This window comes from Musca autumnalis, unplaced genomic scaffold (assembly GCF_047663935.1).
Source record: "Musca autumnalis isolate F117 unplaced genomic scaffold, ASM4766393v1 scaffold_1, whole genome shotgun sequence".
Classification (NCBI taxonomy): Eukaryota; Metazoa; Arthropoda; class Insecta; order Diptera; family Muscidae; genus Musca; species Musca autumnalis.
The window spans coordinates 109,549,452-109,574,429 of NW_027411644.1; the positions used below are offsets into that span (position 1 = coordinate 109,549,452).

Consider the following 24,978-nt stretch of genomic DNA (forward strand, 5'->3'; position numbering starts at 1 on the left):
ACGCTCATTTAAAGAAGTTAGTGTGTGACATGGACATACAAATTTAAAGGGAAAAATATTATTATATATCAATTTAAAACAATTATTAAAAATGAATGAATAAAAAACTATGTTTGGTAATATATAATTACTATGTTGTATTGAGATGCAATTCTTTGTTTCGTAGTTAGTTGGATAGTTCTGGGCCTGAATCTTTTCCCAAAGCCTGAATTTCATCAATGATCTTTCCATGATAAATACAAATAGGCTCATTGCTATTGGGTCTTTTGACATAAACGAGGCCACGAAAAGTATAAGCAGACCTCACAAATCCGTCCTTTTTCAAACGGATTGCATCTTGCAGCAGCTGATAATTTGTATTTGATAAATTCTCGTTTATATAAAATTGCGAATTGGAGTTAAAACCAGCTAAATTCAATAACAGTTTGTTATTATTTTGTTTTTTGTACCCAGAAACGGATTTTAAGAAAAAATTCTTATCATACGGTGACATAAATTTAGAAATTATTACCCCATCCGGCGAATCACGATTCTTCGTGTTGTTGCGATTTTGCAATCGGTGGATTGATTTAATGCGAGGTTTCATAATATTCATAGAGCTGCATATATTTTCAAATAAGTCGTTAAGATTTTCTCCATGTTGAAAGGGAATTCCATTTATACGAACATCACAAGAAACGAAGGAATTTTCCTGTCGTAATAATTGGATCCTTAGATCCTCTATTTCAGATTTTGCCAGTATAAACTCATCAGCGATCTTCTCAAGACGAGTTACACGTTCATGGACATCTGTCAAGTCCGTTTTCAGTAATAAAAATCTCTGATCAAGCTCGCTCAATATTCGGGTTTCCGTATCCTTCAGCATTACTTCGAACTTATTTAATAATCTGTCACTGAGCTTAGAAATACGTGAATCAAGCATTTGCATTAAACGAAAAGGAGAATCTGATAATCTAGGTGTTTTAGACAAATTCCCAATAGACCGGTGAATGAAACTTTCCCGATCACGTTTGGGTGCTCTGGATGCATTTACAATATTTTCGTTATCCATGGTGAGATTTGCTTGTGTAACGTCAAATTCATTGTACTCGGACATTTTTAAAGGTATTAGTATCGTCAGGAAAAACAGGATCAAAAATGTGTATAGGGCGAATTCTTAACAATTTAGTTTAGAATACAATAATATAAAGACCACAGCAGATTTTTAGGCGCAAGTTAATGTTAAGCTTAATCACTTACTGTTAATAATGATGTATGTGCAATTAGCAATGTTGACTGCAATTGCAAGGCGCGAAAATGGTGCTGTTATTAAAAGCTCTTTTGACAGTTTTGTGTGTTGGATTTCGTTTGACACTTCTCGTTTTCTCTCTCTCTCACCCAAGTTACAAGATATTGAGTATTGTGTTTCTCACTAGGAGTTGTTGTTTTATTGCTCTTGTTTTGTTGATATGTTTTGTGAAGTTTTCGTTTGTTTATTTTGCGAATATATGAAAGCAAAACATTTACAAAACTTGCACTCTTTAAAAGTTTAAATGATAACTTATTAATCACAGGGTGCACTACTATATTTATTTATAGTCCATATTCTGTGAGGACGTTATAATACCGAAGTTTAAAGCGATTAATCGAGAGCTCTTTTTAAACACGTACCGCAGGGATAGTGGATCAGAGTCCTGATCAACCATGGAAAACTTTTATACAAGTGGTGTCGTAAAACACTCTGTTCGGATTCAGCGATAACAAGTTGGTCCCATATAATTAAGTCGATATGAAGCGGCGTGCACTGATTGATATGAGATAAATCTCCCGTGTCTATTAGGGGATGTGTATGGGTACATATGTATGAATGTCAATTATATAATTATTCAAATTTTCATCACTTTCACTTTGTTCGCATTCACTTCTACTTTCATCACAACCGCTATTTATGTCGCCAATCGTGAAAACTTCTTCGGATTCGTAATTTTTTGGTTTTTAAGAATTCAACCGAACTTCTTCATTGACTTTTTTGTCTTTCAACACTTTTTATATTTTTTGGCATTGCAATTATATTTTAGCACAACACGGATATTTATTTGTTAACACAACGCGGATATACATTTAATTGCATAAAAACTAAAAGATCACAAAAAAGTTTCAACAAAAACTATGTAATTTATCAACAAATGTCAATTAACAAAATACTTTTCAGACAGACTTAAGAAAAGTTTGTGCATGTAATAGTTTTTCAAGCATTGTTAAAAATTGATTGTGAATTTTCTATTTTTATAATATTATTCTCAAGTCCTATTACTTTTTATTTTTATTTGGTATGTTGGGTGGGGTTCATTTTGAAATCAAAACTATTTTGATTATGTTTAGTCTTGAAAAACCCACACATATGTACATACATTCTCAAATTTTCGAAAATTTACACACTCCCAGTCAGCATTTTTTGAAAATTTTAATCAAATTCGACTCTTTTTTGATCCGACTGCACGATTAAAAAGCTAGAATATGAGCTCATTTTCTGATCATAAATGACTCCTTTGTCGGTAGGAAAACATAACCTCAGGCGACTCTTCTACACAAATCACAAATGAGTCTTTTTCGAGTCGTATTTCAATCATTTATTGGTGTTTTGTTGATTAATTTCGGACCCTTTTTCGAGTCTTTTTAGAGTCATGTTTATAATCATTTATGAGTCTTTAGGGAGTCATTTATGAGTCTTTTTGTTAGACGAAATAAATTAAAAAAAATTTCTTTTTATTCTTCTTTGTTTCTTTCCTTTGTTTTATAGTCTTTTCTGTTTTGTTATGTCTTTTAATTATCCTTTATGTTGCTTGGTGGTTAGTATACTGCTTCTTCATTTCACTTGGCAAAACCTGTTGTGTTGTGTTTGTCTGTACCTTTAATATTATACGTTACATTTATATCAAAATTTTGTAGAAAGTGTATATGAGAATTTTATTTTTTTATTCACAACCAAATAAAAATAAAACAAAGCAATCAGTTTTTAATCACCTAACTGTTCAAAATATGATCAGAGTATACATAATTATAATCACTTTTCAAACACCTGTATGACCCTTTTTTGATTAAGCATTTTTCAATCTTCCAGATGATCAAAATATGACAATAAATAACAAAAAATTGTCACATTTTAAACACCTCAATGATTTATTTGTGATTGCTACACATTTGTTGTTGTATTTTAAATTGAACTCTTTTTAATCATTACAGGGAGTCACTTTCGAGTCCCTTTCTGATCACACAAGCGACTTAATCAATTTTTGATCACCAAAAGGACTCTAAAAAGACTCCTCAATGTGATTTTTGAAAAAACAGTCTTCTAAATGCTATCTGGGCTATCACAAATGCTGTCGGGCAGATTGATAGGTGAGTGGACGCCTTAAAAAAATTTGTAGATTTCCAGGGCGTGTGTGGTGAAAAAAGTAGAACACATGTATTATGAGTACTACCGAAATACGTCGAGCGTATTTTATTTCAAGTTGAACAAATTCAGTTATGACAGAAAGTATTTGTTTTGTATGTATATGTCTCTTCCAGAACTGCAAGAATCTACTAATTTTTATTATTTTTTCGATAACATAAAGGAAAAAATGTTATCGTAGTAAAAAATAGTAGCTTCTTGCAGGTTCTGGAATAAGAAGGTAGCAGCAACTGACGTTTTTGGTAACATAAGATGTCAAAATTTGACATAAATTCAATGCAATTGACACATTATGTTACCATCAGCTGGGCTGATAATGCTACCTTCTTATTGTATCATGAGCCCAACAAACACTGAAATTCAATTCATTAGGGCGAAACCTATAACTCTGCGTGTTGCGTGTGCGTTCAAAAATACAAAAACAAAATACATGTATTTGTTGTTGTTTTCAATTTGAAATACATGTATTTTGTTTTTGTATTTTTGAACGCACACGCAACAGGCAGAGCTATAGGTTTCGCCCTAACAAAGGAAAAATATTTATTTTACGAATGAAAAAATTTAAATAAAATTTTTGGTCGCGGATTTTGTGTTTTAAATGTGATTTTGGACTCAACGTATTTGGGTAATACGGACGTCCAGAGAGCGTTGTTGTGGTAGAAAGGTGAAATATTTCTGTACATCCCGTCGTTTATTAGGAATAGCAGTTAACTGTAATTTTTCGTGCTCAATAAGTGGCCATAACCCCTTAAGTTCCGAATTCTGATAGTCCATCAAAATACATATATTATTTCTTTTTTTTTTCAGCAATTTATTTCAAAATTTCCCACCAACACCTGGACCATTGAATATCCAAAAAATAAAACAAGATTTGGAAAATATCATGTAACAGTCGAAGTAGATAAGAAAATGATTTTGATTTGGTACACTGTAGCAACGGCAACGGCGACCATAGATGTGACCGACACCTTGGGTGGTCAACTTCAGCTGATACAAAATGGTAGCGAACGTACCACACAATATGTTTCTACAAAGGGTCTGGTTAATCATACCGTTGATTTGCCTGAAGAGGAGGCAACTTATCTAATGGAAAATGCTACATATATTCAGACGTATTGGTTTCAAAATTGCACATATCTTGGAGTGTCCAATGGCCTAAGTTATCAAGCTGAATATAAGGAACCTGAAAAGGTTTATGACATTGAAGCTTTGGTTGTGGTGTCTTTTGAAAAACTACCAGATCCAGTGACAACTACTACAACAACTACAACCACAACTACCACTACAACTACGACAACAACTACCACAACAACACCGAAAACGACAACACCTACTACAACTCCCAGTACTACAACCACAACAACAACTACACCAAAACCTCCAAGTAAAGCGAAACGTGATACCTCAGCTGCCGAAGCTTCAAAAGAAATTGCTCAAATGGCTCATGCAAATGCCGCATTATTGGGTCTAAATCTTACAGCAGCTTTGCAACAACAAAATAAAAATCACAATCCCCTAAATGTTTCGGCTGCTTTGATTAATCCCAAATTAATGTCGAATGCCAATAACAAAATTCAATACTATAATCTCTTACCAAAATCATATGCCACAGATGAAGAACCTCCATTTAATTGTGTCAACAAATCAATTGTTTCCAAAGATCCAATGAAAGTGTATGGCTATTATCGCAGACAAATTGTTACCAAAGGTAAGTTATATTTTTAATTCATTTTATTTACACCAATTAACATTTTTTTATTCTCCATATAGCACCCATTAGCAATTTCTCGGTTAGTGGTAAAAATTGGCTACAACATGGCGATCTTTTAAATTTGGAAATAAAATGTAAAGGATCTTCAAAAATTCAATATTGCGTATTGGCTTTTGATGGTAAGTGCTGGAACGGCTTTTAAATGTTATCTCTATTTTTATTAACTTTGTTTTTCTTTCTATTTTTTTTTTAGCTCCATACAATGCCACCGGCAATGAAACATGCAAATATTATTATGACATTGACACTTGCGAATTCAAATATTATCGTTATTATGGTGAAAGTAAAACGTTTTTGTTCTTTATCAAAAATGATGTTTCCGAAACAGTAAATCAAGTTACAATTAATATTTATGAAGGTAAGATTAATTAAACATTTCCATAAATGTATCTTAACTGTATACTATATAGAGGTTTATGGTACATCTTTGGCTAAGGTCAGGTGCACATTATAGATTAAATTTGTCACTACAATATGCATCAGTGTTGCTGATTTGTATGTGAAGCAGCACAAAGTCTGATATTGACTCTAGTAGTTCTGTCAAAAATAAAATTTTAAAAAGTTTGTAACTCATGCCGATAAAATTTATGTGAATTCTGCTTGGTCATGTTAGGTTTCAGAATATGAAGCCACCAAAAACAGCGACCACTTCACTCGGAAACCATTGCGTGCGTTCATCCTGTATACATTTTTAAAAATTGTTGATGAGATTTTGTGGTTATTGGTTGTTAAATTAAACATGAAGAAGATTCCCGGATATTACGATGGTTAATACTGGAACAGAAACAGAGTAAGAAAGGAAGTAGGAAGGAAGAAGGAAGCAGTTTGCATAGCCATGAGAGGGGTTTGGCAAATTTAAATAGGGTAATGGGATCTATGTATGATAAGGTGAGAATATCTCTCTCATTTCTATCTAGTTATCGTTATAGTTATGTACAGCAAAGCACTCCTTCAAAGTAGATGCTCGACCGTCTCTATCTCTTATGTATCTCCACATAACCTACAATTGTTGTAGTAACAGTTGGGCAGAACTTGAGGCTTCCCCTCGATTTTTGTCGGTAACTCAAAAATGAGCTAGAGAATCGCACTACAGGTACAATACGTTCTCTATAGGAATTGAGAACATTATTATACCCGGACCGAATGGAACGTATTTGCCTGGGAAGTTGGAGGAGCCAGTTTGTGCTTTGAGGACTTTATTCTTGGTTTTCACTTTTTTGTTTATATAGGTGGCGTGCCACCGTGTTGCAATAGTATGCACACCCGCCTTGCACACTGAAGGTCGTTGGTTCGATTGTCCGGCTAGTCAAACTGTAGGTCCCATATCATTGAGCTAATATGAGTCGGGGTGCACTCATTGATATGAGAGAAGTCTCCACTGTCCAGCGTGGGATGTTTGTGGAACAATTATTATTATATAGGTGGCGAGCGACAAAAAGTTGTTGCAACAGCATATGTTGTTTGTTAGTTCCATTTTCAGCTTAATCTGACTCTGAATCTATCTTACTTACTTACTTACTTAGCTGGCCTTTTACAGAACATTTGTTCCATAAGCCGAACTAAGAAAAAATCTCCAATCCTCTCTGTTTGCTGCTGTATTTTCCCAATCTGGGATATGTAGCTTTGTGATATCTCGTTTCACTTGTTCGCTCCAACGAAGCTTTGGCCTTCCAGATCTGCGAGAACCTCCATGCGGCCCGTATTTATACGCTTTTTTAGCGGGTTCATCATCACTCATTCTTATAACATGGCCTAGCCATCGCAATCGTTGTATCTCGATTCGTTCAACTATATTGATGTCATTGTATAGTTGATACAGCTCGATGTTCATACGACGCCGATATTCGCCGTCAACACAGATTGGCCCGTAGATCTTTCGAAGAATTTTTCTCTCAAACACACAAAGCACTGCCTTATCTGCTTGAGCAAGTACCCATGCTTCGGAACCATACATTAGCACGGGTAGTATCAGTGTTTTGTACAGTGTTATTTTTGTTTGACGAGAGGTGGCTTTATTCCTAAACTGCTTGCTCAGCCCAAAGTAGCATCTGTTAGCCAACACTATTCTTCTTCGTATTTCACAACTGATGTTATTTGTTGTGTTTATGGCGGTGCCGAGGTAGACGAAGTCCTTTACTACCTCAAAATTATAGGTACCAACATTCACAGATGGTGCTGTGTTTATGGACATATTACGCGTCGATACCATCAACTTGGTTTTTACGCCGTTTACTGCCAGACCAACTTTAGCAGATTCTCTTTCGACTTTTGCAAAGGTGTCAGTTACTTCCTTTACCGATCGACCTATGATGTCAATGTCGTCGGCATAAGCCAGTAACATGTGGCTGTTCGTGTATATCGTTCCATTTCTTTTGACCTTCGCGTCTCGTATGACCTTTTCCAGCAGGATGTTGAATAGATCACACGACAGGCCGTCTCCTTGTCTGAAACCTCTTTTGGTAGTAAACTACCTCTCCGAAGAGTTTACTACCAAAATTTTAACTGAGGATCTCGTCTCAGTTAATGTCATTCTACAAAGTCGAATGAGCTTTGCAGGAATACCAAAATTAGACATGGCTTGGAACACCTTTGAACGTATAGGGCTGTCGAATGCTGCTTTATAATCGACGAAAAGATGGAAGGTGTCGATCTGCATTTCTTGGGTCTTTTCCAGGATTTGTCTCAAGGTAAATATCTGGTCAATGGTGGATTTGCCAGGTCTAAAGCCGCACTGATAGGGTCCAATAATTTCATTGATCATAGGCTTTAGTCTCTCCCACAATATGCCAGATACTATCTTATATGCAATAGGGAGCAGACTTATGCCCCTATAATTGGAGCACACAGTCTTATCACCCTTCTTGTGGACTGGACATAAGATGCTCACGTTCCAATCGTCGGGTACGCGTTCTTCCTGCCAGCTGGTGCTAACTAGCTGATGCATACACCTTATCAGCGTGTCGCCTCCGGTTTTGAACAGCTCGGCTGGTAGGCCATCTGCTCCTGCCGCCTTATTATTCTTCAGCCGGTTTATTGCTGTCCTTACCTCATCTTGGCTGGGCGGTATACATTCAATACCATCATCTGGGATTGGATCTGTGGTATCTTCGCCGTCTTCACTGCTATCGGATACCAACAGATTGGAAAAATGTTCTTTCCATATCCTGAGCACACTATCTGTATCAGTTACCAAATTACCTTCTTGATCTCTACAGGAGGATATTCCTGTACCAAAGCCATCAGTTTGATGCTTCACTCTTTGGTAGAATTTTCGGACTTCGTTCTGTCTCCTGTACATCTCCATTTGTTCACACTCCCTCTTTTCCATTTCTCTCTTTTTCCTGCGGAAAAGACGTTTCTCCTCTCTCCTTTTCTCCCGATACCTCTCTCGTGCGCTACGCGTTGCTACTGATTGTAAAGTAGCCCTATATGCCGCATTTTTTTCTTCGGTAGCAGCACGGCACTCCTGGTCATACCACGGATTCTTTGGTGGAGGTCTCTGGTATCCAAGTACTGATTTTGCGGCTGTTTGCATGGAGTGGGCAATATTTTGCCATTGTGCTGATATGTTATCGGGACGAGAAGCGCTATCATTAAGCAATTGGGTCAGTTGAGTGGAATATGCTGTGGCTATCTGTTGTGTTTGCAGCTTGGCGATGTTCAACTTTCGTGTTGTGTCTGTCCGTGCTTTATTTGCAACGTTTAGACGGGTACGTACCTTTGCTGCAACGAGGTAATGGTCCGAATCTATGTTTGCTCCTCGGAACGATCGTACATCCAACACGCTCGATGAATGTCTTCCATCTATCACAACGTGATCAATCTGATTTATTGTTCTTTGGTCTGGAGACAGCCAAGTGCCCTTATGAATATCGAGATGCTTAAATCTGGTACTGCTAACTACCATGTTTTTTGCCGCTGCGAAGTCTATCAGCCTCATTCCATTGTCTGATGTTTCACTATGTAGATTGAATTTCCCAACTGTTTGTCCAAGGATATTCTCCTTTCCAATTTTGGCATTAATGTTGTTCAAACCTGCTTGATAGACTTGGTGATATAGGGGTTCTTTCATGTAACGTTGGACCTCTCTTTCTAGATCATGAAGATCTCTCCTGACGTGTCTAGATGGGGGTCCTAACCACCATATGGTGATTAGGATGGCTCTCACTCACCGTAACACCCGAGTAAGTACTGCAACGAGAGCATGAAATTGTGTTGCAGTACTGGAAGATAGTAGATAGTCCACTGAAGACATGAGGAGGCACCTTGTTGCAGATCTCAGGGCGACACTCTGAGGCGTTTGAATATGTTTCCATCGCGTTGCACTTATATTCGTGGGCCAAACTGTCGCCGCATTGCTTTCCACAAACCGACCAATCGCGTTATATGTGGTCAACACTTTTTCTCTGCCTGTGCCCAAAGTTGTTGTTTCTACATCTCAGCTTGTCGCAGATAGCTGAGGCATGCGGGGACGATGTGAACATGCTGAGCGCTTTGAATGTTTTTCCATCGCGTTGCACTTATATTCGAGGAGCAAACATCTCAGCTTGTCGTAGATAGCTTAGTTCTTACCTCTGCCGTCCATGTGGTGAACAGAGTGGATGTAGTTTTAGTGGCGGATATTTGCAAATTCCTCGCGTGGAAAAAGGTGGTAAGATCAGTCAAATAGGAATTCAGTCTTTCACAAATGGCATCAGGGAAGGCACCTGACGGCAAGCTCGTACAATCTTTCGCATATCTTACGATCTATATGCCGTCTGGAGCATGTGGAAAATAGGATATGTAGAGGTTAAATAGTTCCGGAGATATCACCCACCATGGGGAACTTTCACTCTACGGGGCTTGGACTTCTTATTCCTGAATTCCACGCACGGCTGGTGTCCACACATATAATTGATTACCTGTCCTTTAAAACTTGGCCGGAGGGTAGTCTGTTCAATGTCCTCAAACAGCGAGAAATGCTAGACAGTATAGAAGGCTTTTGATAAAACGAGCGTCATCAACACTTGTTTTGGTTGAGTCCATGACTAGCATGTGGGGAGATGGCTTGCAGCGCTGTTGTCGTGCTGTGCTGCTTACGGAAACCATGCCGATGATCAACAACTGGATAGCTATTTCTGACTCAAGAATCTTTGCAATGGGTGATAAAAGAGATATTGGTCAGCAGACTTCGGGAACGATGTGCGAGATAATTAACTCCCCGTTAATTCAGTTATTTCAGCATAACCATGGAGATTCCATTAGGACCCAACGTATTGTACCTCGGGCATTCGGAATATCATCCCTTGTAGATTGTGGTAGTTCATCCTACGTAGAACTCTTCTCTTCGCCCTGTCTCTCCCGGGTTGCTCGACAAATTGTCGACTAAAATAACTTATGGACTTCTTCGGATCAGTCAGCGTAACGTCACCAAAGGTGACAGAATTCCTATCTTACTTCTTCCCAGGGTTCGAGGGTGACTTAACCGTGGCACACAAGTCACTTTTTCCGGCTTCAATATTGCAACTCTTCAGATAATTTAGCCACTTGCTCCGCTTATGCTCACCGACCAACCATGAAATTTTCAGTGGCAGTTCCCTGACTCTGGGGTCACTAGGGTTGGCCAGACAAAGCTCATTACGTTCATTTGTTGCTAAAACCGTCGGTTTTGCTGGGAAATTTGTCTCACTTCGGATATTCGACCGGCAGTTATGAGGCGAGCGGCTGCAGATTTCTGAAGCGGTGATTAATGAACACTCTGAAACTAGGCCAATTAGCTTTCCCATGATTGGTGAAAGTGCGACATTCAGAGGTGATGAAATCGGCCGGTTCGCCGATGGAGACAATTACGGGAAGATGATCCAAGAGAAGCGACGGGTTGCCATGTGAGGTCGTTTGTCAAACGAGGTGACACGATGGATATATCGACTCTCCGTTAATTCAGGTACGAGCTTCCCAATTAATCATGCAAAACGAAGAGCTATCAACCTGCTCAGTCAGCACTATACCCCTCTGGTCATTGCCAAGGACCGAATGCCACAACCCATTATGATCATTTAAGTTCCCTATAACCTGGAGTACAGCTATTATTGGCAACTCTACCTCGGCAATTCCACATTCCATTCCATATTCGTTTGAATTTAAGTCCACCATTCCTTTTATAGTTTTTGTGTACAGTCATAGGATCAGGGTATTTTTTTATATTTGTTTGTTTATATTATTAACAAATTTCATTTTATTTATAATTATAGCCAAAAAACAATCCCAATTGTCTGTGGTCGTTGTACCTGTATCCTTTACATTAGTGGCAATAATTCTGGTAGTATTTGGCGTTTCATATTATCTACAAACACGTACACGGTAAGTTCACTCTTCAAAAATGTCCTCTTGACTTCTTTATATAACTAATTTGAAAACGTTTCTACCTCCCTGCCACCTTTAGCTTTAATGTTGAAGTAGCCGATTTTAATTTTGGTGAAACACAATCTGTCGATATGGAATACAAGACATTCCAACAACGTTTATTTGATAGTATACGTGATGTGCTGCCATCACGACGACGCTTTTCTAATTCCAGTTCAGATTTAGGACCTGAACCTGATAGTCCTGGTGTTGGTATTGATAGTAATTTGCGATATAATTCAATGAATTAATCTGCACAACAATAGAAAGGAGAAATCCTACTGGATATCAACTCCATATATTGTAATTGTTGAAATATGTTTACAGCAAAGAAAAATATAATAAGAAGCAAGAAACAGAATCGTATATTTATATATCTGAACTAACGAATTCAAAGAAGAGAAAAAACACATAACACATATAATAAGCCCAAAAGCAAATGTTTTATACACCTACATACATATATTGATTATATTATACATTTATTATTATTTTTTGTTGCAAATGTTTTTCTATTTTTTTTAATTACTAATTATTACGTATTATTATTAACTTTTTTGTACATTTGTATTTATAATAATGATCGTTTTGTTTTTAATTTTGTCCTTTCATTTATATTGTAATATCATCCATTCTATTACGTTTTCTTTATTATTTGCTTTTTCTTCTATTCATTGTTACAACCAAATTTATTACATTTTCAAATCATCATTTCAGGCCCTATGCTCCACATGGAGTAAAGGGTAACAGAAGAAGAAGAAATCATCATTACAGTTGGATTAACAAGTATTGAGATAGATTTAACAATTTTATGTGTACTAACAATTGTAGCTATGCAAAACTTCTCCAAAAGTGATGGGCATGCCGTTCGGACTCGACTATAAAAAGGAGGGAAAGAAGTTCCATATAATTGGGTTCAAAATGAGAATAGGTTTCAATTATTTTTTGTGGTTGAAAATTAGTACTTGATAATTTGGTGTATATGTACATTTACCCCATTATAATGGCTTAGTTATGACCTTCTATTAAAAAATGATCATCTTATGTTAAAAAACGGCTGCTAGAATGTGCTTTATACAGATACATTCTCTGTATTATGTTCATCCTTGCATGATTCCAAATTGTAGTGCGATTTTTCTATTCTTCTTTGTTTTAAGAATTTCATAACCTCAAATTGTAGTTCTTAATAGCTATCCCATACTACCAACTGTTTCTTCACCTATTTCCCATTGACACATTTTTATTTGGGATTGTATATTAATCCATGTTTTAATAACCAATCATCATGCTTAAGCCGTCTTTCTCTCATTGGTGGCCAAAAAACAAAAACATAACTTAAAATTGTTAGAGAACAAAAACATAAATGTTCCATTAAGACATCTAATAAACAAAAAAAATCTAAAAAATTTACACTTAAAAATTGATACTCTTACAAAAAATCCCAAAAACAAAACGATTGAAACGTAAAAAAATTAACAAAAGACACAAAATAAAATTTATTTAAACTCAACAACAAATTATGAAAATAATATTATTATAAAAAATTATAAAAAAGACTGTCTTTGTTCTATTTAAAAAGGAAAAGGAAAACAACTAATACATACAAATAAACTATAAATACGATGGTGAAAAAAAACCAAACAAATGCTATCTCAAAATTTATAAAATACAACAATTCATTTTTTTATTAGTAACCAAAACATAATGCAACCAACATTTTATATTACATGTTCGTAATTTCGCCGTCATCCAACCAGTTGTCCATCCAATCATTATCTCACATCATGTTCCATTTTAATTTTATATACACAAACATACACAAGACAATTTGTTCTCATTTCTTAAGTGATTTATGTTAACCGCAACAATACAACTGCGACTACAACAAAACAAAAAAGAAACAATCATTGATCTTTAGCTTTAAATCCATGTCTCGACAAAGAAAGAAAAACAAAACAAAAACCTAAAAACTTATTACAATTACTCTTACATGTATTTAGTTTATAGTGTATATATTACCCATGCCTAAATTATATATAATTTGAAATTATATATTATTTAAATACAATAACAAACATGAACAAAACAAAGCAAAAACATGAAAACCAATAATAAAGTATTTCATTATTAAAAAATATATTAAAATGTCTCTTTTTTATTGAAAATGGTTAAATAATTTATTTAATTTTAAAGAGTGCTATGCACAGAAAGAATTTTTTGTAAACGCGCTACAGGTCGTAATTTTGATCGGATCGCCACGAAATTTTTGTGGTTGATGGATGTCCCCGAGAGGAGGAATCCTATTGGCTGGCGATATTCGGATAATATTCGGTGGCCGGAATGACAAAATATTTGGTGGAAAAGTCGACGTTTTATTCTTTTGTGAATATCTCCGCGCTTCTATTAGAGGTAAAGCAAAGTAGGTACAGCTGTGTTCAAAATAATAGGAGCGTCCATACACAAAATGGAATGGTCCAAAAAAACATGTTTAAACTTCTCCATTTTCGCCAATTCTGCATTTGTTTAACATTGTTGACATCCGAACTGTTAATTCATTAACAGAAATGTGGTAATATGTTTTAAATTATTTACTGTTTACACCAACATTATAAATCGTCTTAAAATTTGTTGTTCAAAAAAATAGCAGTGTGGAAGAAAAAAGAGAATAAAAATATTTTTATTTGAGTTTAGGAGCAGAATTGACAATATTTTAGTTGTTAGTAGTGAATTTAAGCAGTTTCGCTGGCCGCTGTTAGAAATATACGTACGCTGTGAGTGTGCTCCGGAAAAGTGATCTTTTGATAGGCAACACAAAAAGTTACTCGCGAAAAACCATTCCGTTCCATTGTATGTGATAAATCGACACGGAGATATTAAAAGAGATCGTAGAAGTGCGAAATTTAACAAAAAAACGATTAAAACAAATATTAAAATTGATTAACATTTTTCACAAAAATTGCACAACAAAAAATTTTATGTTAACCGGTGCGCGTTATGTTGATAAACTAACAAAAATAAAAACATAAAACAGCTGACTGCTGTCATTGATGAAGTCACCATAAAAAGGCCGTGTTTACACAAACATAACTTGAAGAGACAGAAAAAGATAGTCTATCCGTTAATTTGAAATTAACAGTGGCTCACAGGAATATATTTAAACAAACTGGAAAAAAGGAAAGCTTGCCAGTTGTCTCCAGAAGGAGAAGAAAAGAACAACACAAAACTTTTCAAGATGAGCAGTGAGCAAAAAGTCGGTGATTTAAGTGTTGCTAGCCTAAGAGCAATTATCAAAGAGTGTAATGAGGAAGTATTGGGGAAAATAGCAACCCTTAGCGAAGAAGTAAACCAATTGAAAGCGACTAACGATGACTTGAGGCATGATATGGAACTTTTGAAAGAAGAAAATAGTATGATAAAGCGGCGTCTGACGGATCTGGAGAACAGCACTAAAGGAAGAAAGTTAATTATAAGAGGCCTTAGCCCTCAGCAAGCAACTGTTTATGAAGTGCAAAAATTTTTCTTGGAAAGCCTAAAATTGGAAATGGATACAAGAGTCACAACCGTAAAATCCTTGTACCAAAGGAAGGGACTATCAGCAGTTTTAGTCGAATTTGTTGCCGAAAGCGATGCAGAACGGATTCTTGGTAAAACCGGTAGCTTAAAAGGCACTCAAATCTACATAGAGCGGGACCTTAATGCGGAGCGCAGGCTTGATAAGGCAGTAATGTTAAAGATGAGAAGACAACTGCTAAATTTCAGCAATAAGTACCAAGTGAAAGTCCGAGATGACAGGATTAGGATTGAAAACAAATGGTTTAGGTGGAACTCAGCGAAAAAACTGTTATGTGGTACTAGTGATGCGGTAAAAACTCTGTTAGATCTATACGGAGATGATTTTAATCTAAACCTTAAATATAATATTCTAAAAAACTCTTTGAACACAAAAAACTAAATATCCCTAAAATTCCTTTATCATCAAGTAGTAATTTCAGTACAATAGATAAGAAAAATATTAAAATACTATCATATAATATACACGGTCTTAAAAGCAAATACCTCTACTCTGAGTTCTTTCAATATGTTAGGAGCTTCGACATTTTTGCATTGAGTGAGACTCATATCGTAGAAAATGAAATGGATGGATGGTCAAAATATTTCAGTGGCTTCTATTTATACTGGCAGAAGGCAGAGAGAACACAGGCGTTCGGTCGAGCAAGTGGTGGTATGCTTTGCGGAATAAAAAGAGAGTTACATAACATAGGAATACTTCACGATATTCTACAAGAAAACGATCTAATTGTAATTAAAATAATAACCGAAATGGTTTTTCTGTTTGTTCCTGTGTACATAAGAGGGGATAACTGGTCACCCGAATTTGAAAAGGTTAAAGAAACAGTAAAAGACTTTAAAGAAAGCAAAATATTACTGGTGGGAGATATGAACGTCAGAATAGGAAATCTGCAACAAAATTTAGAAAGCTGCTTATTGGGAGAATTCATAGCAGGAAAAGAAGTTAGAGCATCCAATGACACAGTAGTAAACATAAAGGGCAAGCAGTTTGTAGAATTCTGTGACGACAACGGGTTGGTTATCCTAAACGGCAGAACAACAGGTGATGAAACAGGACATTTTACCTTTGTTAGTACAATAGGTAGCTCTGTAAATGACATAGCTGCGGTTTCATATGAGGGTCTACAAATGGTGAAAAGATTCGAAGTAGAAGAAAAAATATGGTCGGATCATTTACCTATCAAAATAGAATTGGAAACATCTAAATGTCAGAGAAAAGTGAGGCCACTAAATTTGTTGCCAAAATTGCAATGGAAGAAACAAAGAGAGGACTTTCAAGAAAAGCTGAATATAAATCTGCAAATAGCAAAACGTGACGCCAATGTAAATAATCTACAGGATCTTATAAACATTATACACAATTCGGCGACAAAACCAAATAATCCTACAGAATCCAAAACGTACAAGTCAAACTGGTTTAATTATAACTGTCAGAAAGCCCGAAACAAGTCCTTCAAGTTACTAAATGTGTACAGAAAAACCAACAACTATATAGATAAAATGAATTATACAGAAGCTGTCAAATCATACAAAAAAATTTGCAAAGATAGAAAAAAGGAATATGAGAGAGAGCTGGAGGAAAAACTATATAATACGGCAGATGCCAAGCAGTGGTGGAGTGTTGCAAAAGAGACAAGAGGGCAAGACCTCAAAATTGGGGAAAATATATCAGCCGATGAATTTAAATGTTACTTTGACATGCTATTGAACAAAGAACAGTTTGCAAAAGATATCCACTATGCAGCTCCATTTCTATCTGATGACAGGCTAGACAGAGATATCGAGGTAGCCGAAATAAAAGATATTTTAAAGACCACTAAGGATAACAAGGCTCCAGGAGTTGACAGGGTGCCGTATGAGTTTTTTAAACATGCTTCCCATGAGTTTTTGGTTGAATTAGCATACCAGTATAACCAAATTTTTAATAGTGCGCAGATGGACAACACACTAGAGGAAACTGTCATATTCCCCATTCACAAAAAAGGAGACCATAACACACCGAATAATTACAGAGGAATTTCATTTATGAATTCGTCAGCCAAAATTCTAATGGGAATCATTAATAAAAGGCTAAAGCTGTGGGTAGAAGAAAACACAATTCTAAATGAATTTCAAGCAGGGTTTAGATCGGGATACTCCACTGCAGATAATATTTATAACTTAGCCACTATTGTCCATATTAAGCTTAATGAAAAGAAAAAGGTTTACGCTTTCTTCGTCGATTTTTCAGCTGCTTTCGACATGATATCCCGAAAACTATTGATATACAAGCTTCATAATATGGGCATATCAAATAAAATTGTTAAACTCATTGAAAATATCTATAAAAACACAAAGTCAGTGGTATGGACTGGAAAAGAGGTATCAGAACATTTCAACACTTATACAGGAGTGCGACAAGGTTGTTTACTATCACCTTTATTGTTTGCCCTATATCTGAACGATCTGCATGATTCGCTGCAAGGAGGATTAATAATTGATGAATTAAACGTTCGGGTTCTCCTGTATGCGGACGACATAGTCATTCTGGCTGATGAAAGAGAAGTACTTCAGAAAATGATACAGAATCTCGAAAGCTATTGCATGAGATGGAATATGGTGGCCAATCTAGATAAATCTAAGATAATGGTTTTTCGAAATGGTGGTCGAATATCTGCAAACGAAAGATGGCAATATCGAAATCAAGAAATTGAAATAGTGAATGATTATTGTTATCTGGGCGTAAACTTAACACCTAAAATGTCCTTTACAAAGCACGTTGAAAAAAGAAATCTTAAATCAAAAGTATGTATTAATGCAACTTGGTCAACTTTTTTAAAAAATTCTAAAATATCGTTGGTGTCAAAATGGAGAATCTTTCAAAGCGTGTGCAAAACAACACAGTCCTATGCATCACAAGTATGGGGTTTCGGATGGTTTGATGAGGTAGATAAACTGCAGAGGTACTTCCTAAAAAGAATATTAAAGCTACCGGACTCACTTCCAAGTTATATTTTATCACTAGAAACGGATATACCAGATAATCATTTTTATACATTAAAATTGCACTTGGACTATATTTCCAAGACCATTTATAAATATGAAGCAAAGCGCTTACCCCACGCTCTAACAATTAAAGCATGGGAGAAAGGAATATTCTGGGCGAAAGCCATTACAACTTTGGCAGAGAAAGTGAACATACATATATCAAATATAGACATAACATCACGCGATTGGGTAAATAAAACTAACTCCATGTTAAACTTGCTCAAAAGTCAAAGCTATATACAAAAAAGAGAAAAAGCAAACGCAAGCGAAACAAGGTTCTATCGTTTCCTAAATCCAGAAATTGGAACAGAATACATGGAAAATATATGGAACATAGATAAAATTTCCGTTATAATGAGAACTAGAGCCGATGTACTACCCTTGAATGGAAGCCATTATGGAAATGAAGAAAGGAAGCAATGCACGCTTTGCAACACTAGAGAAGTTGAGAATATGCAACATTTTATGGCTAAGTGTCCAATATTACAAGAACTCAGAATAAAGTATTTGGGAAATGCATATTTACAAGAGGAAGAACTAATAAACATATTAAACGGATGTATTGAAAATAAATGGGAAAATCTGTATAAATATGTCAGGAACGCTTTAAAATATAGAAATCGTATAATTGAGGAACAATTTTAAAATGTTTATGAAATACTGTATAATTACAAGTAAATGAATTCAATTAATATCAATATATTTTTAACAGCATATTAAAATGTATGTAGACAGACAACTATAAAAGTTATTGTCAAAATATTCTATTCTATTTTGTTATCTTCAGAATATATACTAAAATAACTACATATATAAAATATGTTACATATATGAATTGTATTTATGAATGAAACAAAATAAAATTAATCTAATCTAATCTAGTGAATTTAATAGATTTGAAGGCTGTTTGAAAACATAAAAGGCTTTTGGATGTGGCCACAATCAGGATATTGTCCTTGCAGCTAGTTTCCTATAATTTGAACATTTATTGGGAGATCGATGGATTTTATAAACAAAACCTTTGTCGATTAGAGTTGTTTAACACTCTAGCTGTTACCTCGAACAATACATAATGATTGGTTCCCCATAAATTTGTGTATTTTGATCCTTGAGCCATGATTTAGCCAGTTTCCATTAGACTTTTATGTAAGGATTGACCAAAAAAGCGCATCTATAAGGCATTAATTCCTCGACCAAATAATGTTTTAAGGCCCTTAGCATCTTAACTACACGCAGAACAATTATTTTGTTTATATTTGAAAAATTGGATGATTGGCAGAAATGAGCCATTTTTCTACACGCTTTCTTAAAAATCTTATTTTAAGGAAATAATTCTGAAGTTGCCCTGCGAATATGTTTATTAGGTTTTGCGTTGTATAAAACACAATTTTCTATGAGAACTAATCTAAATTAATGGGTCGATCTTGCATTGCCACTAAACTTGAGTTGCGTTGTCAGTTGTCTGCGCGACTGAGATGAAATGTTGTACCATTAATGTCAACTCAACTGGGTGGTCGATAAACATGTTATCGATCAGTATTTTTTCAAACTTGTGACCTCTATTTGCCAAAAAAACTATTTTAAAAATAATTTGCGCTTTGGATAACTCTTTTGTGTATTCTGGACAATATTTTAATATTTTGGGTGATTTTTCGAGCAAATTTGGAATATAACCTGGCCATTGAGTCTTCGGATCGTCAAGTTTTATTTGCTGTCCCAAAAAATGGTAAGTTCGGTGGAATTATTTTTTGAGGATGAAGAAAATATACAGGACATTGCATCTATTAGAAGAAATTTGAGGGAGTCGTCCCCATGATTCCACAATACCATAAACTGAACCTACTGAATTTGTCACCAAATTCATTTTCAAAAGATTTGAAAATGATAAATTCATTTCTTGTGATGGATCACCACCAGTGGCGTTGAAGTTTCTTTTACTTTGAGCTATTTTCTTCTTCAACTGTCCGAAATGAACCTCCACGCTTCATCTGCTGCGGCTTTGGATTCACCAAAAATCTGAACTCCTCGGGCTAAGTTTGGATTTTCACTCAGTTTATCAATTAATATTTCGAACTGTTGCTTTGTCGTTATTTTCACCACATTGATACACAAAATTAATTAATGATGCAAAGAATCAATAATTGTAAACAAAATGTTAATTTTTCCTTGTATTTTACTTCGTGTTTCTTCCAAAATGTTCACTGCAACTGAAAATTGGTGGTTGCTGAAAAACAGCAGATTCGTCAACTGAGATTCGCAACTTCAGTTGAGTGTTGCCATACGTGGATCAATTTTGACAACTGACAACGCCACTCAACGATAATTGTTATCGATGATCGACCCCTAAGTACTTTTGAACGAAAAACGTGTATTTATGTAGAAAAATACAGTACGGTGTATACCCACCATAGAGTAGTCAAGGCCGGATTGTCACAAAATGGTGTAAAACTAATTTTAACCTTTCACGATTTAAAATATTTTTGGAATAGAAGTGAAATTGATTGTGTACATAAAGCTAACATCCTGAGGACCTCATAATTTCATTTGGTCGAGGAATAACGACTTACAAATGCGCTGTTTTGGTCGATCCTTTCATAAAGGATTAATGGAAACTGGCTGAAATTTGGTTCATGGTTCAAAATACACCAATTTATGGGATACCAATCATTATGTTTTGTTTGAGGTAACAGTCAGAGTGTTAAACAACTCTAATCAATAAAGTTTTTGTTTTGTAAAATCTACTGAATTCCCCAATAAGAGCTTAATTTATTGGAAAAGTCGCCACAAGGACAATAGCCTGTTTTTGGATACTACCAAAGGACTTTTGTTTTCAAAAAAAAAAAAAAAAAAAAAAAAAAAATCAAATATATTGTATTTAGTACTATCAACTAAAATATTTACAGTTTTGGTCTTAAATTCAACAAAAAATATTTTTATTGTCCTTTTTTATCCACACTCCTATTTTTATGAACAAAAAATTTTAAGACGATTTATAATGTTGGTGTAAACAGTAAATAACTTAATACAAATTGCCACATTTATGTTAATGAAATAACAGTTGGAATGTCAACAACGTTAACCAACTACAAAATTAGCCAAAATGGAGAAGTTTAACCATGTTGTTTTGGACCATTCCCTTTTGTGTATGGGCACTCCTATTATTTTGAACACAACTGTATGTGTCAAATAACGGAAATATCGCTAATCCAAACTAATTTTTCTATTTTTGGATATGAATTGTCCCAAAAGCAAAGCCTGATAATGAAAGTAGAAAATGCCACCTTTACAATGATGCAAAATAGGAGATATCGCAATAGTCGCTTGGAATTTTTTATGTTTTTTCAAATCGTGAATTTTTAAAAAAAAATGTTATTTCAAATCGTGGATTTTAAAAAATTTCGAAATGGGAATTTTTTTATTTTTTTTTTCAATTCGGGAATTTTTTGTAAAACTTTTTGTTTAATCTAGGACCGTGGTGCAATGGTATGCCATCGTGGTGCAATGATATGCACACCCGCCTTGCACTCAGAAGATCTGCGATTCGATTCCCAGGCCAAGCAACATCAAATGTTCAACGGTGGCATGTAAAACTTCTCTACAAGTGGTGTCTTAAGACATGCCCTTCGGACTCGGCGATAAACAGTAGGTCCCATATCATTCAGCTAATATAAATCGCGGTGCTCTCGTTGATATGAGAGAAGTCTCTCTCTTGTCTTGTCTGTTAAAAAAACATATTTTTAAATTGTGGATTTTTAAATAATATTTGTTTTAAATCATGGAGTTTTTATAAAATATTTCTTTTTCATATCGTAGATTTTTTATAAAATATTTGTTCATATCGTGTATTTTTCAAATCGTGGAATTTTTTAAAAATGTGTTTTTAAATCGTGTAGTTTTTAAAAAAAGGTATTCAAATCGTGGATTTAAAAAAATGTGTATTTTTTATTTTTTTTAAATTCAAAAAAAAATATATTTTTGATTCGGACTCGGCGATAAACAGTAGGTCCCATATCATTCAGGTAATATAAATCGCGGTGCACTCATTGATATGAGAGAAGTCTCTCTCTTGTCTTGTCTGTAAAAAAACATATTTTTAAATTGTGGATTTTTAAATAATATTTATTTTAAATCATGGAGTTTTTATAAAATATTTCTTTTTCATATCGTAGATTTGTTACAAAATATTTTTTCATATCGTGGATTTTTTTAAAAATGTGTTTTCAAATCGTGTTGTTTTTAAAAAAGGTATTCAAATCGCGGATTTAAAAAATGTGGATTTTCTATTTTTTTTAAATTCAAAAAAAAAAAATATTTTTTTCATTTAGGATTTTTAAAAAAAAATGTCAAATTATGTTTTTTAGATCGTAGATTAAAGAAAAATGTGGATAAAGAAAAATATTTTTCTAATCGTGGATTTTTTAAAAATATTTTTTAAATCGTATTTTTTTTAAAAAATATTTTTCAATTTGTGAATTTTTTAAAAAATACTTTGAACCGTGAATTTTTTGAAAAATATTTTTTTTAGTAGGGGATTTAAAAAAAGAATGTTCTTCAAATCTTTGTTTTTGTAAAAAATATATTTTTTAAATTGTGCATTTAAAAAAATATTTTTTAAATCGTGGATTTTTAAAGAATTTTGTTTCAAACCTTGGTTTTATACTTTTTATAAATCGTGGATTTTCTAAAGATTTTATTTTAAATTGTGGATTTTTAAAGATTTTTTTCAAACCATGGTTTTTTACTTTTTATAAATCGTGGATTTTTTAAAGATTTTATTTTAAATTGTGGATTTTTAAAGAATTTTTTTCAAACCTTGGTTTTTTACTTTTTATAAATCGTGGATTTGGAAAAATGCGAATTTTTTATTTTTTTTTTAATTCTTGTATTTTTCAAAAAAATATTTTTTTAGATCGTGGATTTTTGTTGGATGCCAGGACACTGTGATGTTGATGTTGTGATGTAATGAGATAGCTGATGAATTGGCGAGGCGTGGCTCCCAATTCTCGGACCTAAGGGTGGAGGACTGCGTAAAGCCACCGCTCTGCTAATTCCTCGGCAAACTCAGGAAGTTCTACGCAGAGAAAACCGTAAGAATTTGACAAGACATACCTGGATGTAAGGTATCTAAGTCAATCTGGTCGAAAATCTCAGGGCGTAGAACTGCGTCCCTTCTCTCACTTTGCAAGTCAGAAATCAGAATCGTTACAGGGGTCATAACTGACCATTGCCGAATAAGATCTATGACTTGTAAGTGGGATGATAACAACATTGAGTATTGTAGGTTATGCGAGGATGAGGAGGAGACGGAGACAATCGAGCACCTTCTGTGTAGGTGTCCTAGACTGATGGTCAAAAGACTTTTTGGTGCGCATGTGATTGAATCTCTCTCTTTCTTCTCCTCCATTGACCCTACAGTCCTGTTAGCTTACTGCAAGAGCAGATCAACATAGGCTTTGAGTAGTCTTATATATACTTTTTTATAATCAATCCTCTTCTAAATCTGTTATTTTCCTCTACAATCACTCATTCTTCTTATTTCTCTCTCTCGTCTGTCATTCTCCACTTCCCTCTTTTCCCGTCTTTCCAAACTAATACACCATCTCCTCCCAGACAGCACACTTCATCATCATCATCAACAGCCCTGTATCACCATCTGTAGGCAAAAAGCACCATTCAGAACATACATCACAGCCATGTCTCTTACATACCATCATCACCGTATGCACAAATCAACATATACCCAGAATATACATCACAGCTCATGTCTCTTGCACACCATCATCACCGTATGCACAAATCACCATATACCCATCAACCGTACATCATCATCATCTACAGACACGTAACATCATATAGCCTCATCCATAACAAACATCATCACCATTTGCATGCACACAACACCATATCAGTTCATCCATAGCCGACTTACATTCCCATCACATCATCACATACAACACATATACCTCAATAGTCAGGATGATCACAATGGACCTCAAGGAGTGGAGTGGTTGCCAGCACGGCAGCTGCGCATCCTAAACCTAACCTAACCTAGATCGTGGATTTTATAAAAAGCATTTTTCAAATCGTGAATTAAAAAAAAAAAACATTTTTTAAATAGGGGACTTTAAAAAAATATATTTTTTTTAAATAGGGGATTTTGAAAAAAAAAATAGTTCTTCAAATCTAGATTTTTTAAACATTTTTTAAAATCGTTGATTTTTAAAGAATTATTTTTCAAATCATGTTTTTTAAATACTTTTTAAATCGCGAATTAAAAAACAAAAACGTTTTTTAAATTGTGGATTTTTAAAAATTAAAATTATTAAATTAAAAATTATTTTTTCAAATCGTAGATTTTTTAAAAATCATTTCTTCAAAACGTATGTTTTTAAAAATTATTTTTTCAAATCTAAGGTTTTTAAAAAAATATTTTTTCAAATCAAAATATTTTTTGAAATTTTTATTTTTTGAAAACGTGAATTTTTAAGATACAATTTTTTGAAAACGTGAATTTTTTAAAAAAATATTTTTTCAAATTATGAATTTCTTTCAAAAAGTGAATTTTTTGAAATAGTAATTTCGGAAAGTTTCCGGCCACAACTAAGAAATATAAATCAAATTTCAATCTTAATATTTATATTTTTTTCTTTTGCTTTTGCTGGTGATGGCGATACCTTTAAATGAACCTCTGCCACCACAATATTATGTAAGCGTTGCCAGTGATACCTGGGGCCTAATTCTCGCATCCGTTACTCTTATGTTACACGCTAAAACTTTCATACGAAACTTTCCCATT

At 34.5% G+C, this 24,978-nt stretch overlaps 1 protein-coding gene and 1 long non-coding RNA gene across 2 annotated transcripts in view; one reads left to right on the plus strand and one right to left on the minus strand.

Moving 5' to 3' along the window:
• The window catches only part of LOC141404561 (uncharacterized), a 31,937-nt gene extending 18,899 nt beyond the window's left edge, over nt 1-13,038 (plus strand). The window contains exons 3-7 of the mRNA XM_073988026.1: nt 4,241-5,141; nt 5,204-5,323; nt 5,398-5,562; nt 11,435-11,543; nt 11,626-13,038. Coding sequence (XP_073844127.1) covers nt 4,241-5,141; nt 5,204-5,323; nt 5,398-5,562; nt 11,435-11,543; nt 11,626-11,836 — 1,506 coding nt within the window. The 3' untranslated portion in view covers nt 11,837-13,038. The remainder of the gene's footprint in view (nt 1-4,240; nt 5,142-5,203; nt 5,324-5,397; nt 5,563-11,434; nt 11,544-11,625) is intronic.
• LOC141404580 (uncharacterized) lies at nt 12,065-21,080 on the minus strand. Its single transcript, XR_012413052.1, has 2 exons — nt 14,354-21,080; nt 12,065-14,176 (listed from the first exon to the last, which is right to left on the minus strand). It is a non-coding gene; the product is annotated as an uncharacterized lncRNA (long non-coding RNA).
• Nucleotides 21,081-24,978: the final 3,898 nt, after the last annotated feature.